Source organism: Phoenix dactylifera, unplaced genomic scaffold (genome assembly GCF_009389715.1).
Source record: "Phoenix dactylifera cultivar Barhee BC4 unplaced genomic scaffold, palm_55x_up_171113_PBpolish2nd_filt_p 002432F, whole genome shotgun sequence".
In the NCBI taxonomy this organism is placed as follows: domain Eukaryota; kingdom Viridiplantae; phylum Streptophyta; class Magnoliopsida; order Arecales; family Arecaceae; genus Phoenix; species Phoenix dactylifera.
Window position 1 is genome coordinate 5,419 of NW_024069651.1, and position 18,662 is coordinate 24,080.

At 38.6% G+C, this 18,662-nt stretch overlaps 2 protein-coding genes, 1 long non-coding RNA gene and 1 other non-coding gene across 8 annotated transcripts; 1 reads left to right on the forward strand and 3 right to left on the reverse strand.

Moving 5' to 3' along the window:
- The first annotated feature begins 3,141 nt into the window (after window positions 1–3,141).
- Window positions 3,142–7,313, forward strand: LOC103715773. Of its 3 annotated transcripts, XR_005510421.1 has the most exons (4): window positions 3,142–3,181; window positions 5,220–5,456; window positions 5,582–5,625; window positions 6,553–7,300. It is a non-coding gene; the product is annotated as an uncharacterized LOC103715773 (long non-coding RNA). The 3 variants fall into 3 exon arrangements; XR_005510420.1 differs by lacking the exon at window positions 3,142–3,181 and having other exon boundaries at window positions 5,119–5,456; XR_005510422.1 differs by lacking the exon at window positions 3,142–3,181 and having other exon boundaries at window positions 5,122–5,456; window positions 5,582–6,979; window positions 7,054–7,313.
- On the reverse strand, window positions 6,762–11,697 carry LOC120109586 (65-kDa microtubule-associated protein 8-like). The gene is made up of 11 exons (XM_039123347.1): window positions 11,320–11,697; window positions 10,994–11,197; window positions 10,639–10,884; window positions 10,332–10,550; window positions 8,986–9,144; window positions 8,695–8,854; window positions 8,453–8,604; window positions 8,268–8,355; window positions 8,099–8,172; window positions 7,369–7,443; window positions 6,762–7,228 (listed from the first exon to the last, which is right to left on the reverse strand). The coding sequence occupies exons 1-11, from the start codon at window positions 11,401–11,403 to the stop codon at window positions 6,908–6,910; spliced, it is 1,782 nt and encodes a 593-aa protein (XP_038979275.1). The 5' UTR covers window positions 11,404–11,697; the 3' UTR covers window positions 6,762–6,907.
- Window positions 11,698–15,830: 4,133 nt separating this feature from the next.
- On the reverse strand, window positions 15,831–18,305 carry LOC120109585. 3 transcript variants are annotated; one of them, XR_005510418.1, is made up of 4 exons: window positions 16,612–18,305; window positions 16,358–16,520; window positions 16,225–16,269; window positions 15,831–16,141 (listed from the first exon to the last, which is right to left on the reverse strand). XR_005510418.1 is itself a non-coding variant. In XM_039123346.1 (3 exons), exons 1-2 carry the CDS (start codon window positions 17,521–17,523, stop codon window positions 16,364–16,366), a joined length of 843 nt encoding a protein of 280 aa, XP_038979274.1. In that variant the 5' UTR covers window positions 17,524–18,301; the 3' UTR covers window positions 15,831–16,269; window positions 16,358–16,363. The 3 variants fall into 3 exon arrangements, 1 of the variants encoding a protein (XP_038979274.1); XR_005510417.1 differs by having other exon boundaries at window positions 16,838–18,301; XM_039123346.1 differs by having other exon boundaries at window positions 15,831–16,269; window positions 16,838–18,301.
- LOC120109589 lies at window positions 17,762–17,865 on the reverse strand. The gene has a single exon (XR_005510423.1). It is a non-coding gene; the product is annotated as a U6 spliceosomal RNA (small nuclear RNA).
- Window positions 18,306–18,662: the final 357 nt, after the last annotated feature.

Here is an 18,662-nt window from a genome sequence, read left to right on the forward strand (position 1 = left end):
TTTTGGGAAAAGAAACTGAACTTATATCACCTTGTCCACCAAAATTAGATGTTCGCTCACTTGAACTCATAGAGGGGTGCATTCTTGTTGCATCTACATACTCATTATACAATTTAAAAAGACAAGCACGAATATCATCAATCTTTTTCTTGCACTCCTCCAACTCAAATGCCTTTTGATAACAAAATTCTACAAATATCAACTTTGATCTGGGATCCAAAATAGAAGCAATTACCAACAAATTATTGCACTGAGACCAATATTTGTTAAACTCTTTAGCATCTCATTTGTTAATTGCTTCACTGTTTCATCAGTATCGATACTTTCATCCATCAACAAAGCCCTAATTCCCCAAACTTCTTTTAGGTATAAATTGGATGTGGGATACTTACAACCAGAAAATACTTTAGTGGCATCAAGAAAGGCTTCTAAAAATTTAAGAATTATAGAAGCCTTTTTCCATTCATCATTGGTGGGGCATACACATGAATGCTCAGTTGCATATCTAATAAGAGCATCTTTATAACCAAGTGCATCATGCAACATTTCATAAGTAGAATTCCATCTTGTAGGAACATCCAAAGTGAGTCCTTTTCTAGCAGGAAGTCTCATATGCTGTAGAATTTCATTAAATGCTTGCATTCGAGATGGGGATGCAGAGACATATCTAACAATTTCTCTTATACATTCAATAGCTTCATGAATGATTTTCATTCCATCCTGAACCATAATATTTAATATATGTGCACAAACATCTAATATGACTGTACTCCCCACTAAACAACATTGAAGCACAAAAGTGATCTCGGAGCCTTCTCATTACAGCATCATTTGTGCTGCAATTATCCAAAGTAATAGCACATATTTTATAATCCAATTCCCATTCAACAAGACATTTTTTTACAGCATCTTCAATTGCAAAGCTGGTGTGAGGGTATGGAAGTTTCTTGAAACTAATAATCTTCTTATGCAGAGTAAAGTTAGAATCAATATAATGTGCTGTGAAAGAAATAACCGATTTTCTGATTTGATGTCCAAATATCAGTAGTGAAACTGAACGAGAACTTAGGTTCTTGAATACATCATGCAATTTTTTCCTCTCTTCTTGATACAAAGCCATACAATCATGTTTTACAGTCTTACGACCCATAAGTTTGAATAATGGCTGAAGAGATCTCATAAAATCCAGAAAAACAGTGTGCTCAACAATACGAAATGGAAGCTCAGCACATATTGATAAATTTTGCAAGAATTTTCTACTCTCTTCTTGATTGAATTTGAAACACTTTATCGGATCTTTTGAACTTGGTAGTAAGAGCAACTGATTAGTCGAATTCTTTTGATACCTCTTGCAAACATTTTCAAGATGGCGTTTTAGATGACTCGTTCCTCCTTTAGTGCTCCCACTTAAAACTTTTTTACAATATTTGCACTTAGCTATTGACCCTTTAGAATTTTTTTCCTCGATAAAGTGATTCCATACCCAAGATCTTTTTTTAGAAGAATTGTCACAAATATTTTCAGCAGTATCTTCATTTCTATCATCCTCATTCCTTAAATCTTCAACAGTCTCATTTTCACCAACTTTAGAATGAGACATTAGTAAAAATAATCTGCCCAAATAACAAAATAAATATCACAAATTTAACCTATAGCATCAGATATGTACGAAAATTTAAAAACTCTTGTTATTGACAAAGTTGGAGATATAGTCATGTCATTACTATCTCAATGAATCATCCCCTGTTTGTTACAGTCTTATAAACAGATGAGATATGAGCAGCTTCTGGAATGGAAGATATATTATTTAGTTCCTAGGCTTACAGGTTGTTAAGGTTGGAAAGATAATAAGGACTTTCTGAAACCTTCAAATCAGATAAAGAGAGGAGAAAATAAAGAGGAAAGGAATCAGCGAGACTATGGATCAGTGATCACTGATCAACAAATTAAGATTGAGTTCAGTGTGTCTGAGGCAAACAACAAGAAAAGCAAGCCAATAGCATCAGGCATTACACATCACACTTTTAATTACCTATTCAAAACCACAAACCTAATTAAAACCACAAAACTTAGTAGAATTGTAGAAATAACAGTAAATGTCTTAAATGCACTAAACACAACTTGTGGATTTATGGCAGCACAACCACCTCAAAAGCACATGATCCTCTTATTTGTGATATTTGGCAGATGAAATGAGCTCTACTAACTTTTAAAGCCTCCCCCTTTTGTTTTCGAGAAGGGGAGCAAGCAATAGATTAGTAAAAAAATAATATTTTAGGCACCACAGTCCACAGAGGAAGGAGGAGAAGAGGATAAGTAATTACCTCTTTCTCGGCAGGTCGGTCAGCGCCACAGAGGAAGGAGGAGAAGAGGATCGGGGCCGGTGAGCACCAAGACTCGAGAGAATAGAACAAGGGTAAAGCACCAAGAGGCAAGAGAGAATAGATTATCCAAAAAACCCTAATCTGAGAGCCGACTAGAGCCGATGCACCTCAAGTGACGATCAATTTTGGCGGTGAGGGGGTGGAGCCTGGAGGAGAAGGGAGATGAGGGCGACGATCCGAGACGATTGGCACTCGGTGAGTCGGCCGACGACGACGATCCGAGAAGGGAGCGGAGAAACCCTAGCCGACGACGACGAGCCTCCACCGCTCTCGTCTCGCCTCTGCACTCGACAAGCCCGCTGCCGCCGACGACGACTGGTGAGAAACCCTAGACGACGACGAGCCTCCACGCCTCCACTGGACCACCGTCTCCGGCTCTCCGCGTCTCGGTCTCGCGGCTCTCCGCTCTCGCCTAGGGTTTCACGAGTTCAATCACGAGTTCACGACTCGTCAAACAAAGTTACAAAACCCCAAAAATCCCCCTAAGTCGCGACTCGCGACTGGCTCGGGCCGTCTGCCCGTCTTCGATCTCGTTCAGGCTCGCATTGGGCCCGGGCTCGGGCTGGGCCCGGGCCGGGGCCAATGGAAAACCCGAGCCCGGCCCGAAATAGAATTGGGCTTAAGATTTCAGCCCGAGCCCGGCCCGAAATAGAATTGGGCTTAAGTTTTTAACCCATAGCCCGGCCCGCAGGCAGCCCGGCCCGATGGGCTTCGGGCCGGCCCGAGCCCACTTCCAGCCCCTACTCTACATTGTTTGAGCAAATGCCTACTGCATAACATGCTAATCAACTGCCAGGGTGAGTTTCTAACTTTGTTGCATACTATTTATACCATTGAACTTCTATCTTTTCAAAGAAGCCCGATGGCATCAACCATTTGGTAATCTGATGCGAATCTATCTTCATATCATTGATTCAAACTAAAATTGGTCAAAGTACTTATTTACTAATATTACTGGGTCAAAAGCTAATAAAAGATGATGGTTTCATCCAAGATTCGCTCTCTCGGTACCGGACTGGTATCGGTACCGGACTATTATAGTGTTGGTATGTGGTACAGTATGAGACGACGAGACATACTGAGTGTCCATATGGTATGAGACTGCATACTGGTATGGTATGTCCTGATACGGTACGATACATGCCGGTATAGTATGGTACCGGATAGTACAACAAGTAGTTCTCTAATTTATTTTGAACATTAAGTACCATAACAAAAATTGTCTTCTTGAGTTTGATATGTAAGAAATGGCTTTATAGGAGAAAGATGGACTTACATTATTATACATGTATTTTAAATCTTCTGTTGCATGCTATTAAAAAATGAAGGACATCGATCAAAACTTGAATAATTTTAGGTGTAAGAGTGCGTTAGGTATATCTTTTTATATATGGGCTGCAATTGTATGGATTTGGGCCTGGTTGATTGCCCGGATCATGCATAACATTCATTTAAAGTGGTTGGTTCTCCCACTTGTGGGCATTTTGGTTTATCTAAGATTAAAGGGGAGAATATTATGGGCATTGTGCCTATGCATTCCTTTCCTCTTTCCCCTTCCTCTCCTTCCATTACTACTTTCTCTACTCCTTGTTCATTCTACTTTTGGGCCTTGCACCATCATTTGAGACTCATACAATTGTTAAATGCTTAGAGCCACAAAAAGTCCAGCTCAAAGTATGCCGTATTTGGTCGCTACTGATCGTATAGGTATATAGTCTTATACCATACCGACACTAAGCATGCTTCATGATCTCACACCATACTGCATACCAACATTATAATAGGATGGTACCAGTACGGGGTTCGGTATCGAGATGGCGAATCTTGATCCAGCTGGTTCTTCTCTTTATATTTCTATATAAAAACGTGCCTTCAAATACATTGGATTATCATTTAAAATATGTAGTACTTTGGTGTCCCGTAAAGATTGAAAGAAGAAATGATAAACATGCTCTTTCATGTTAAACAAACAAATAAAATTATTAACCTATAGTCAATGACTTCTATGATCTGAGTCCACAGTCCTTATCTGTTTGGTAGGCAATCTCATCAAGATATGCTACGTTGATACTGGGCACAATGCTAGTATCCTACTATACGGTACACCTCTATGGAAACACGATACACCGTTGAAGGTGAGATAGTGGCTATACTATGTGTCAGCATAGTGCTATATCGAGCCTTGATGCTATACCGTTATCTTACCATATGGTACAGTATGCTTGGTACCAAGTTTTATGGCTTGGTACAGTAAACCTTGATTATCATTGAGTGATCTTTAATGGACAACACTTTCAATAGCAATAGAATAATGGGCTATACACCATAGGCCATGAACATTTTATTGTTGGACATCTTGTTGAATGCCTAACAAATATGACATGGACATGCACAATGACAATCAGGTATTGTATGATCTCATAGTGAGTCAGTATTATGAAGCTTGAGAATTGCAAGCATTAAGCATGAACAGAGCAAGAACAATTAAAGGAGTGCTTACAAGGGAATGACTTGGTTTGTAAAATTGAAATATTCAAAAGTGGAACGGCATGAAACTTATGAGGATTTGGAGAAGCTTGCCTTTGCAGAAGATTTAGCTGTTGATGCATGAAAATTGCGAAGGGTTTAATTTATAAAGCCAACCTTTAATGGACATAATATAGCTTATTGCTTATTAATCATAAATCCCTATATTGGTAACTTTTTTTATTTTATTTTATTGTTATATAACTGCTTTTTTGTTTATGGATGGTTTTATGTTGTGCAATGAGTTGTACATGTCTTATGACATCTGTTTGTCATATTCACTGATATGTTTTATTTATTTATTTTTAGATTGTGTGCAGTCATGTTGATGAGGGTGATCACTCAGTGGCTTCAAAGGGAGCCTGTATTGGTTACCGTGAGCGGTTATGGGGAGTAATTCATTTCCTTAAAATTTTTCTCTATTCTCCATCATGCTTATAACTGATCTTAATGAATTAATATATATATAGCATGGCAATGTGGGATGTTGTCCTCGGTCATCCTTGTGTCAGGCATATCATCAACCATACAAGATGTGTTAATACCGTACATTCGTAATCTCTTTCTTTATTGCAGTAAATTATATCTGCTGTGGCCTTTTATTGATGATGATTCGTTTCTTTGGTCCCTTGGTCCTAGGATTAAATGATACATTTGATTGTGAATTGCAGGTTGCAATGTCTCCAAATGATGAATACTTATGCACAGAAAAGTTGTAAGTTATCTAAGTTGCCTTAGATAAATTTCTAAATCTATACTACGTATGTAACTGGTATGCTTGTATCCATTCATGAATAAACTTCATGCACATGATGATGTGCGCGCTTGCACAATAAAGGTACTTAATAGTGGAGTAAAGGAACTTATTTCTACCATTGTATTGGTAGAGCTAGACAAAAATTGTCTCTAGCAATAACTTCAACAATAATCTTAAACTTGTTTCCATCAAATTCAAATTGCCTAGTCGAGTATCTAATTAGATGTATTCTTATGATACTCCTCACACATATTGGAATTCTCGCACCGATTCAAGATAGAAGTAATATGGTTTGCATTTCCAGAGTCATCCTTAAAATTTTTCTAAGAATCATGAAAAAGAAATGTAAAAAGAATGCAGTTGAACTGTCCTCAGCCTTTGTTACCAGAAGCTCCCTGTTTTTTCGATTGGATGATCAAATCATAATGTGGGCAAGTTTCTCAATTAATTGAATGGTTGCTCTGTCCATCTTCTGAGTGTCTCTTCCCTGTCAAACACGATATTATTATTTGTTGTCTGGCAATTGGATCATGCCAAGTAATGCTAATTGGGAGAACCGCTCCATACTTGTTATGCAACTTGTACTTGCCTTTTGTAGTTTCTAGGCCTAGTTCACAGTTATAATTAGATCTTTAACCAATTTAGTTGTTATTGATGTTAAGTATGTTGTTACGTGCATTTATGAATTATTTTATTATGACAGTTTATTTAATGGGACACTAATATATGTGCATGTGAAAAGGTTGGAAGCATTGATGCTCATCAGAGAAGTTCCCTCGAACCACATGTCTTGAATCATGAACTTGCCATTTAACACTGATACAAATATGCCTTTTAACTCCGTCTTGTTGATTGTTTTGCCTGATGTATTAATTTGGTTCACAGGTTTTGTATCAAAATGACAATGGAAGTGCCCATAAAAAATGGCACTTATGTCACCCACTGACTGGGAACGTTTATCATCTTTCACCATATGGCAGATTCCGAGTTCCGTGGTGCGAAATGAGTTGGGGGATGCTAACAGTAAATGCAGCAATTTAGTCATTCCCTCATGCAATCAACAATTTTTGGGAAACCGGTTGAGGCCTGGGATGTAGGATATGATGTCTTGTAATTGTTGTAGTAACACACAGGATTTTCTCTTACAAGCATCTTTATTTTCCAAACAACCATTTTTTTTTTCTTCTCTACTGATACGATCTTATGATGAAGCAAGACAACTTTTCCTAGCTAAGAAAAGTCATGGAGATGATGGGCCTGAAATTGTGGTAGAGATTTCTGATGCTGTCTCTGTTCTAAATTTACGGACATGGTTGTACTTAACCAACATGCTCTCCACCTGTTTCTTCCGACCCATTTTGTTGAAATTTGGTCCTTGTGTTGCAGAATTAATTTTCGATCTTTGATGCTGGTTCGTGATAGACAGCCTCCTGTATGAAGGGGAATAACTGCTGAAACTGCTATTTAAGCTCCTGTTTGAAAGAGGACTGGCGCTTGTGTTTGTCCTTGAGCTAAACTTGTCCTGCTGTGCTGCAACCTGAGCCTGTACCTTCTTTCTCTCCTGTACCAAAATCATATTATTTGTGTGTAATATTATGAAAGTGGTATTCATGATTTGATACCGTTACAATTACCAGTCTGTCCTATGAAGGATCCTCATAGGACCTTCCAATTTTCTTTTGTTCCTCATGAAAAACTTACTCTTTGCCTGTACTTCTCTTCTTCCTTTTCCTGTCTCATCAAAGTGTATTGCTGAAGCATAGCCAAAAGAGGCGCCTGCGAAGTCACAGAAAGATTGGTTGATGTTGTGGAATTAGGAGGATGCTGAAAAAAATAATTTGAACTGTTCTTTTTTGGAAATCAAATGGAATTGATATTTGGACTCAAGAAGTCTACATTTAAGGAGTATATTGTCTGCCCCAGATCCTTGATTCCTTTCTCAGCCACCCGGCACAGAAAATTACTTAATAATTGCTATATGTTATCGCACAAAATGATATGTAGCTAGACATACTGATGCAGTTTTTACTTACTGGTTTTTCAAATAGTGATTTCCCTTTAGTGGAATTATATTGATCCTAGTACATGGTTTAACCAACATGATAATGTTGGCTGTGTTGTTTTAACAATTTATTTAAACAAATGCATATCTTGGGCTGTATAAAAACAGAACTTTGGAGCTTTTAAATCTTTTTAAGGCTTAAACCTTCATGCTGTATAGTTGAAAAATGGAGGTAACCATAATAAAAATTCATAATTTTTTTTGTCTGAGTTTCTGTTGCATTTAAGTTTTAGCTTGACACCAGAATATCTGAACTTCACAATGAGATACAAAAGATGCTTCATGGGTTGTCACGAGCAAGTTGTATGCATGATCTTAACAAAAGGGTAAAATCCAGAGTATGTTTCTCAAAAGGGTTTTGTGTCTGACCTCATCATACAAGAAAACTTTCTTCCTTTCCTCTTCCCAAATTCTAGTCTTGGTCATCAGCGATTCGACCAAAGCTGCATTTAGATCATATCAGTTTATGTTGCATCATCATTCTTGATTTTTTTTTTGGTATAATCATCATTCTTGATTTACTACAATCAATTCTTACCTGGAATCTTGTTGACTATAATTCTAGCACGCTCTGCGCGTTTCAAGTTTTTGTGAGCCCCTCTGCTTACCGAGTAACGATTCTCATCCTGTAAACAGTTCATTTATCAAAATGACATGACATGAGAGTTTAGTATATCAGGGATAATGCTGGACAAGTATGTATTTTGATGGATTAGGAATGACCCTGCTGTACTCTTCCAGCCAGCGTTCTTCCTCGCATGAAGCCATCCACTTGTTGACCTTCTCCATTATGTCTTTCCGGCTGCAAGCCTCTTCTTTTGCTTTAGATATATGCTCTTCCATGCACATGAGGAGGTCAGAATGGTCCATCTCACCTTCAGGTAGTGCATGTAAATTTTTTGGATTACTGAAAGTAACATTGAGAATTCTTGAATCATTAAAAAAAATTGAAGCAAGAGGCCCACCAGATATGATAAGTTTCATAATATTTTCCATCTCAGACTGAGGGGGTACTTCCATGTGAGATTTCTTGCATATGCCCTGGAGTTCAATTTGCTTTTTAAAGAATAGCTCTTTCATCTTGCTTGCTTTTAACTGATCCAATCTCTCTACTTCAGACTCAGCCTGGATTATGTTTCAAGCAAAGCTGGGCCATTTAAGCAGCCAGAATAGACTAAATACTGAAACAGTTATTAAAGAAGATTTGAAACATATTCTTAATCCTCAGGTTTTATGATGTGGACAAGTGCCTGTACCTGGTGGATTATGTCGAGGGTAAGGCTTCCAGGGCCTAAAGTGTAACTTACTGAGGCTGATGATGAAAAAAATTTGATATGAGAAAATGGTTGCTGGTCCTCCATGGGTGTATCCAAAAGATTCCACAAATTTGTCAATGCTTTCCCAAGCCTGTGAAGCTGCAAATATGCAGTTTCTGTAATTTTCAGTTGAAACTATTGCACACTGTGCTATCATTCGCATCTACAGCAATTAACTGATTGTGGAAATGGTGAGTGAGTAACGTTATGATCAAGAAAAATTTCATGACTGGAAAAACTAGTTTGGAATTTGAATCTAAACAATTAATCATATTGGTGCTCCGCTACAAAAATTTTGTTTCAATCCATCTTTTGATAATTCAGTAATTTCAAGTTTGTGCATTGTATGACATCAATCCAAATCATCTCAAATGCAACCTTCAACCTTGAAATGCTGCGGCTATTATATTAAATCTGTCTTGAAAATGATCTTGAACCTTAAAATGCCTGATATGTATCTTTCTCATCTAAAATAAGAAATATCATTTAGAATCTCAGTTCAAGAAATTTCTTAGACCATGGATCAGTCAAACATTGTGTCAACATTCTTACCACATTTCTGTGAAAAAAGAGCTACAATATGATTTTTAAAGAGCGTAATTTCAATCTTATTCAACATAAGTGATCCTTGTTTATTCTACAAAATGTTACAAATATTCTGGTGATACTAAGGTTCATCTAATAATTATATGAAATCAGATGCAAAAGATCTTGTTCTATTCCTATTATAGGATTCTTATGGATATTTGGTTCTGATTGTCTTAATTTGTTTGTTTTTTTTAACTGAGTTCTGATCACAATTTCATAATGCTATGTATTACTATAAAGTGACCAGATTCACACATTTCTGATCTGACTTTTTTTCAACCATTTATTTGGATGCTTGCAAATTACAACAAATTGATTCTCTTCTTCTTCCAGGGGATTAACGGTGGAAGCACCATGAAGCAGACTTAACAGGGTTAAACACATGGGAAACAGCTCCAAGATTCAAACCCAGAGCATCCACCCATTTGGAGAGGTCCAACCACTGGGCTATAGCCATTTTGCACTGGCAGCAAATATGAATACTTTATGGTGTTGCATATTGTTACAATATGAATATTTTGGATTTTGCATTTACCTTTTCATAAACTATTAATACTTGTTGTGCAAAGCTCAGCAGCTTACAAGCTATGTAACTTATACAACATTAATGGTTGTCTTCATTTCTTACTTCCTGTTGCTATGTTACTCGAATGCTCACATAAGGCGAAAAGCATGGGAGGGAAGGTAAAAAAAATCACCTTTTCCATTCTCTTTTGCTTCTCATCTTTGAGTTGCTGTACTGTGCTTTTGAGTCTGTCCAAAATTGTGTCACTAATATTCTTTGATTGCTGTCCGCTTGAACCATGCAATAAGCTCGGGTGAACATCAGTAATGATTTTCGAGGAATCCATCCCCATTGTTTCAGCATGCTGATGCACCTCATTTATGTACTCTTCCACTTTCCGGAGCCTATCATTCTTTCAGAATGAAAGAAAGAAAGAAAGGAAAAAAAATCATGTCACGTTAAGAGGGGTACAAGTATTTTTTCAGATTAATTCCAAGTACCTTTTCCTTGTGAAGTCTCTGAAATTCATGTTGATATTCCTCGAGTTTCTTCAGTGAGAGATCACCTTCATTCACAACAACACTATCATATTCTGAGTGACCTGCAATCTCTGATGAAATCCTTTGGATTTGTGTCTGAACCTCCCGGAACTGGTTCATCCTGATTTCTTTTCTCATCTGCATTTCTCGAAGGGCAGGAGTAATCGAATCAAGCTGCTCCTTTAGTGTCCCTGTCAATTTTTCTGGCTGTACAAGATATGTACTACTTAGTACATGTAAAGCAAGACATGTCCTAATTTGATGGTATCTATTGCATTTGATGCATATGATAGAGATCATTGTTGTTAGAGCTCACTCTTCCTGGTAATGATCGCTCTCCAAGGGAAAGCAGAAGATTAGTTAACTCAGCTTCTGAATCAGCCAGTGCTTGATGTAGTCGAACTCTAGAGATATTAGCACTGTCAACTTTTCTCCTATAAACTTCCAAACATTCCTGTTCCAGTTCAAGGAGAACTCTCTCTCGCTCAAGCTGATCTTGCCCAACCTCATCCCAAATCAGCTATTCAGTTCCAGCAGCTCATCAAATTTAGCAAGAAGAAATCAGTAAAGTACATAGTATTCAACCAAGAACCTTAATTCTTTTCGAAAGATCAAGAACCTTAAATTTCACAACAAACTAACCTTCAATTCTTGGAGTAGATAGGCACAAGAGGACTCTGGCAATGCAGAACTTGGAAAATTTGCAGGCATTTGAAATGATCCCATTTCACAGAACTTTTTGTAATATTATAAACTGATGAATTACTGAGAACAGGTTGTTGATGTTTGTTTCTGATGGAGTACTAGATGGACTTGGAGATGCATTATCTAGGATAGCAGGCAGCAGGGGAAAACAGGAGTAAAAAAAAAGGTGGGGAAGGTGTGGATGGATGGTGGAAGTGGCTTTGGATGTCAGTTTTGCTTAGAAGACAAGTAGACTGTCATTGGTGGGTGCTGCCTTGAGCTGGAACAAAATCTGAAGCTTTGTGAACAAGGGTCACAAGCTATCCCTTTTTCTTCTCTCTTTGCGGGGCCTCTTCCCCTTAGTTTTATTCTAGTTGATATTCTCCTGCTTGGATGGAAAGCTGAGGTTTCCCATTCATATGATGGCTTCTTTGCAACTTCGATAAATGTTTTGGATGGAGGCTTCTTTCTGAAGTGGAACTTGTAGCTAAAGCTTTACAAATAAGCTGTCCTTTCTTGAAGAACTTGTGTGGTGACCTATATACATTAAAGATTTCTGATGCTCTTTGCCCTCTTTGAGACTGCAACATTCTATCTGCATGATAGTTACTGATGGTTTTTAGAATCAACTGGTAGAGCTTAGAGTAACAGGAATATCTTTTGAGGAAGGACTGATTGCTCCTTCCACATTGACTATTAGAATGGGATTGGCAAAATTTGCTATGGTTGTCCAGGCCATTGTGGGTCTCTCTTGCTTCCTTCCGTACTATCATCAGCTTAGATCACAAGAGACATCAAGGTTATCCATAACCTGCTTTTCTTATGTCGCCATGTCGACTACATATGATATGCATAAGTAAATATTGGACTCTGTGGAGACAAACTTTGGAGTAGATGGATCCACATACTCCATCAATCATTGTTAAATTGTAAAAAAAGGAATCAAAATTTCGTAGCATGAGCTACTTATCTAATAAACTATATAATGGATTCATTTGATGCAAATTGATTCCCCTGTTAATCTTATATTAGTTTAGCCTTGATTAATGGAAGCTGTCTCTTTGTTTTAGCTTGCTTAGTTAGATGTCTTTGGTTAACTAAACATTTTTGCCTCAGATAAGTTTAACATAAACTCCTACTTTAGTTAAACTAAATAAAGTGTCATCTCTACAGAAATGTTTTTTTTAACCTGTTTAAAAATGGAAAAAAGTGACTTGCATCAGAAAGAGACTACTTTTTTGAGTTAATCTGGAGATGGTCTTTTCCTTTTCAAAGTAAGCTATCTTTTCACATGCTACAAATAACCTTCTGTTTTGTGGTGTTTTGGTGGGGTTGCTGATTAGGAAAACAAAGCGCAAGACTGAAGGGAAAAAAATTAAAGCATATACTTGGAGTATTGCAACTGTAAAGGTTTAGTGTTTAAGTGAAAAAGAACAAGTAGTGATTTACCACTTCGTTGGAAATCCAACCATAATAAGAACCTGTTTGCATATTCCTGTAAGATTATCCTGCAGAAATCGGGCATGTTGGCCTGCTTAGCCCAAGTCCCAATCTATGGGCCTTATTAGTCTGCACTCATATGATCTGGGCCGGGAGGGTGTTGGGTTGATGTAGGCTCTACCTAATTCGACTGGATTTTCCTGCCTTTATGGAGTAGAAGACCAATCTTAAGACATCCATAGGGTTCTTGAGCATTTTTGAGTAAGAAGATATATTTCAATTCTTTATTATGGTAAATAATATTCTCATTTTCAGAAAGAAAATGCTTTTTTTTTTGGTAAAAATGACAATTCATATAGATCTAACGTGAGTACAACCTGCGAAATCAAAAGATAATAAGGAGTACAAAGGAGACAGTATGTCTGCTACTGATGTCCAGAGGAACTCTTCGAAATTTCGGACGACAAAAGAGGAGACCTAGTCTGCTGCCTGGTTCGCCTCCCAAAACACATGTGTTGCCTGAAACTCGTTCAGCTCCTGGGCTAGTCTGCGAGTCTCCCGGATAAGAGGATGGCCATCACCGTACCTGTCCACTCCTCGGATCCAATCGATCACAATGGAAGAGTCGCCCTCAAGGCACACACACTCGGTTCCAAGTATCCGCATCGCGTAGGATATACCCTTCCAGGCTGTCTGAAGCTCAGCACCCACTACCATGAGTCCAGGTGTACGATGACCGCCAGCCGTTATCAGCCTGCCTAGATCATCTCTGATCACAAATCCAACACCTCCAGACACACCATCCACTGAATAACTATCATCAAAGTTTATGTTGAGATGACCAAGAGGTGAGGGCACCAAATCAATAAGGGCAAACCTAGACACCGTGGCAGCGGAAAGAGTACCCTAGATGTCCTTGGCCATCCCAGAAGAGAAACTAGCGGCAGTTGAGGTGACCTCCTCCGCGTGAAGCATAGCTCTGTCCACTACAGTCCTCGGAGTCGACCTCCTACCCTTAAATTGATCAGCATTCCTGTCCAACCAAATATAATAAGCTAAGTATGCTTGAAAGACCCCCACCTCAGCAGTACTGGGACTCCGCATGGATCCTCTCAGCAAATGAATCAGATCTTGTGCCGACACCACCGAGTGAAGAAGCGGTGTAGAAGACCTGCTCCAAACCTCCCTGGCCCTAGGACACCACAAAAAGACATGATCAATGGTCTCCTCGGTATCCATGCATACCTCGTAGCACTATGTGATCCGCACACCCCGTCTGGCCAATAAGCTCTTGGTCGGTAGGCAACCCCATGTTACTTTCCAAATGAAGAACGCCACACACGGGTGAAGCCGCATCCTTCAAATCCATCCTACCTCAATCTGTCGGGCAGGCTCCTTACTAATCAAGGCATGAAGATTCCTGACCCGCACCCGCGCCCGCCCCATCGGCAACCAAAGTAACCTGTCGGGCTCCTCCCAAGCCGTGACCAGTAAGGCCAGGATCATCTCTACTGAAAGAAAGCAGGTAGAGGGAATGAAAAAGAGAGCGGGTGCAAGAAACACATAAGAAGGAATAGGAGGAAGTGGTCCTAAAATCTAGGGTTTTTTGTTTGTTTGTTTTGAGTTATCTAATATTGGAATAAATAGAATTGGTGGGCTTCTAGCGGACAAATCTTTGGTGCATAGCCACTCATCTGTCGTTCACTAGCAGGCTGAAATTTAATTGTGCAAATCTTGGTGCTTAGGCAGATTCATTGACTAATGAGGTTTGTCTCTCAGAGGTTCCAGCAGTTCGCAAGAACTCGCGAGATCATCGAATGAGGCTGTGAATCTAATTCAATCAGCCTGTGATGTGCACTTGCATATGGATCAACAAGCATGCAGCACAAAAAAAATTGGATGACCTCGCTCGCATATTCCTCCTACAAACTGCAGGAACCTGTAAGGTAAACTGTCTGCACTTCTTAAGACTCTTCAACTCGAAGATGGGAAAGAAGTTATGCAGATTCAATGGTTGGCATCCAAGGATCATGCAATATATTCGAGAGTTTGTACAGCCTCATAAGGTGGTGAAAAACAAATTATCAGCAGCAATTTCCTCATTCGTATTGAGTCTACATAAAACAGACATTTAAATTTAGAGCATGAGTTAGATAAAATTTTTGTGCAATTATACTATTTCAATTAAAATGATTTATTTGCGCGTGCGTGTAAATGATCCACATGTGACGTCAATGAACTGTTCACAAAGATACACATGATGCAGCCAGGTATTGATGACAATGTGACGAATTTTGAATAATCCATGCTGTTTTGGTATGATGTGCTACGATAACACCTCAACAATTCAATTGTTCCATGCAACGATTGGTCATTGGTAATATAGTGATATCTCAAGGTAGTTACTGGAACTATTATCAATATTTTCACCAATTCTTACAAGATGCTGAAAGGAATCTTAATGCATGTGAGAAGAACCTCTAATGTAGGTTATTAGGAAGGTAAGTTTCGTTCAAAGAGATTTGGTCAATCAATTCTATAAAAGGAGTCACCAAGCTACTTTTATCTACTATAAGCCAACCAAATTGCATTTGTTTATCCCTATATATATACAATAAAAATTTCTATGGCATAGTTCTTGAGCATACTTTTGAGCACAACCTGCAGATAGTCCACTAAGGCCAGTTTGGAGTCCAGCATTCAATTTGCCGAGAAATGGTCTCCACCACCTTTGCAGCGGCATCCAGGCATAGCACCTGCCAAGCAAGCCTGCTTCATCTATCAACGTGCCTCTGACTGCAGCCTGGATCACCAGTAGCAGTGTTATACCTGGAAAAATTAGATAACATCGCTAATGGTGTCGCTTCATGTTGAACTCAATAATTTCCACCTTAGATAGTTTCTAATTCCATTAGCGGATCTCCTTCAAGCAATCGTCACTGAGTTTTAGATCTATCTTACATGATTGATACGTCACCTTAATAAAATTGTGGAAGGTGCTATGAGATTAGGAAAGATAGTCGGGGGTATTGATCCAACAAATGCTTTGTTACCTTGCTTTATCTCAGACAATGTTAGTCCTCAGAAACAAATGTACTTTTCAAGTTGTAATGATATCAAAAGCAAATGCAGGACTTAAATCTGTAACTTTCTCTGAAAAGAAAACATTAGACCCTAGAGATGAGTACCTGAGCCTAACATTAGCATTACAATACTGAAAACAAGACTATATTGGATGCAGTTCTTCTCAACCACTAAAAGAAATGCATGCCTTCTCCTGTTCCTCTGTAATCATGTATACTTTTCTGTCCAGACTCCAAACCACAGAAACTTCATCTCCCTAATTCAAATTCAATGCATTGTCAGAGAGAGAGAGAGAGGGGAACAATTGATGATGATAAACATGTGCTCTTAGAACATTACTTAGTGAGTGGCAGAGTATCCCTCACGATATTGTTGATCAGAAACCTGCAAGGCATTTTGCATGACATCTCGTCAATTTGTGGGATCGTAATGGAATTAGAGGAAGAAACGTAGGAGTTGCTAGGGTACTCACACTCCCTCAAGAACAGAATGAACAAGAAAAGCATGGAAAACACTTGGCAGCAGGAGTTGCTTTTGTGGTCTTGGTTTGTGGTGGACGCTGCTGTGCCTGCTCCCAGTGCCGCGGTTGGTTCACAGGTCCTACCTTAACTGATCCACTTCTTCCATCTGTCAATCTGAAGTCACCAAAAAATGAGTTTCATAACCAAATCCATCCACATTCACTACTAACTATTTTATTGCCAAAGGAAAGAATAGGAAACTTACTTAAACATTACACCATTGACCACAATGATAATCCTTCCACTAATGACACATTTCCTATCTTTCAAACTTTCAAACTTAAAAAATCAGTATCATGTTACCACATTTGTAGCCTAATTTACTTTCCCTTATGTTTTTATCTGCTTTTGAATTTGTGAATTTTGCTAGCAAAAGGCAGCAAGATGGTCATTGAAAATCTTGTCTATAAAGAAGGCAGAAGAGAGCATACTCTGCAAATGTAAAAGATTGGAAACTAGCCATTCTGCTGTCGAAGAGGTTAGATATGCTAGCAGAATGATGCATATCCCCAGCTGGATGCTTGTCTTTACCACCAACTTTCTCTGCATTTACCCTCAAGACACCCTGCATGGCTGCAGCATTTGCTGCCTCTGCTGCACTTGGCGGGTCCATGGGGAAGTTGGTCAGATCTCTGGACCTGCCTGTCAAGAAAACATGGTCCCTAGAGAAGCTAGAATTCCCCATTTGGATGCTGAACAAAGATTCATTTGAAACCACGCTCCCGTCTATTGCTGAGGACGTAGTCCTTGTGAACATGGAAGATGGAACTATATTTGGGTCGGGGACATCTGACCTCCCCATCACCTGAAGTGGGGGAGAATGATTTCGTCCAAACATGTCCAAGTTATCACTCATCCCAACATCATTGGTATCATTAACTTTGCCATTTTGAGTCTTGGATTGTGAGGCTAATTTATCACTGGCAATCTCAGTGATTTGCAGAAATGATTTGTCGAGTTCAGCTGCATCTAGTTGGAAGAAACCTTCTTCAAATGATTCCCCATCAGAAGATGAGCTAGGAGTTACTTTCTTTATTTCTGGTTTGTTTCCCAGACCAGGATGCCTTTGTTCATCGTATGTATGCTTGCTTCTTGAATCCCCATGAATAGGATCCATAAGATGTCTCTGACAGACCTCTGACCTTCTATGCCACTATGTTCTGAGGATCTCTGTGCAGCAAAGAGAAAACGTTACAATCTGAAGAGAGAATGTAGTTAAATGAAGAAAGACACCATTATAATCAAAACTATTTTTAACTCAGGACAATGGAAGACAAGATCAGAATCTCTCTCCTTCTCATTCTCTCTCTCTCTCTCTCTCCCCCTCTCTCTTCCCTTCTTCCTTTCTTTTTTTCAGAAATGTGGTGAGACGCCTGGATTTTTGCATGTCATCCTTTCTTAGGGGCCATGCTAATCTTCTCTGCATTGTTCCAATTTTATCAGATGTCTCTGAAGAGATGAAATGCAGTGGGATCCCGCCAACCAAGATTTGAATCTTGAACCTCTCCCATGTGGAGAGGGATGCGAACCAACTAAACTAAATATATTAAGATAAAAAATTATTTTTGAGTGGAAACTGCGAACAAATTAGTAGTAGATTTGAAAAACACCAGAAGATAAATTTTACCATTGTATGAGCAATTCTTATTCAAGAACTCACTGGATACCAAGAACTGTGCTTAAGCCTGCACACTTATGGAAATTTCAGTCACAAAGATGATTTACTTTTTGATGTTCTAATGATTGAGATACACTCTACTTTGCAAAAAGTATGTTTTAAGGATACTTCAACGTGGTTGAGGCATCATTTATCAGTCATTATTGATAATCTCACGAATGCTAATACCTGCAGGATTCTTTTGGATTCTTCTACAATAATTTAGAAAAAATGATCCAAGGATGAAATTCAATGAAATTTTAAAGCTTTGTCAAATCTGCGTTTTGTTAAATTTGCAGACTATGATTCACCACCTTAGAAAAACATAAATGGGAAACAGAAAACCACTTTATTTCTTCTATAAGCTGAATCCCTTCTGTAAGTTTTCATGTTATGCTTTAATGCATAATCCAAGCACATGACTGTAGATTCTAGAAGATTAATCTCTATTTTTGTCTGTTGTATTTCTGAGGAACGTATCAGTATGAAACTGTATTGAATAGACTTATACAAACTTCAAATATGCACATACATGCATGAGTTCTTTATAAAGGAGCACACACATGCATAAATACAAACTGAATATGTATCAGGACCTG

Coding starts and splice junctions, on each gene's coding strand:
- LOC120109586 (XM_039123347.1), bottom strand. CDS start 11,403: ATGGGATCATTTCAAATGCCTGCAAATTTTCCAAGTTCTGCATTGCCA. Junction 9,145..10,331: donor AGCAAAAGAGAATGGAAAAG/GTGATTTTTTTT, acceptor GCATATTTGCAG/CTTCACAGGCTTGGGAAAGC. Junction 7,444..8,098: donor AAGTTTTCTTGTATGATGAG/GTCAGACACAAA, acceptor GTGACTTCGCAG/GCGCCTCTTTTGGCTATGCT.
- LOC120109585 (XM_039123346.1), bottom strand. CDS start 17,523: ATGGATCCTATTCATGGGGATTCAAGAAGCAAGCATACATACGATGAA. Junction 16,521..16,837: donor CAATCTTTTACATTTGCAGA/GTATGCTCTCTT, acceptor TGGTGACTTCAG/ATTGACAGATGGAAGAAGTG.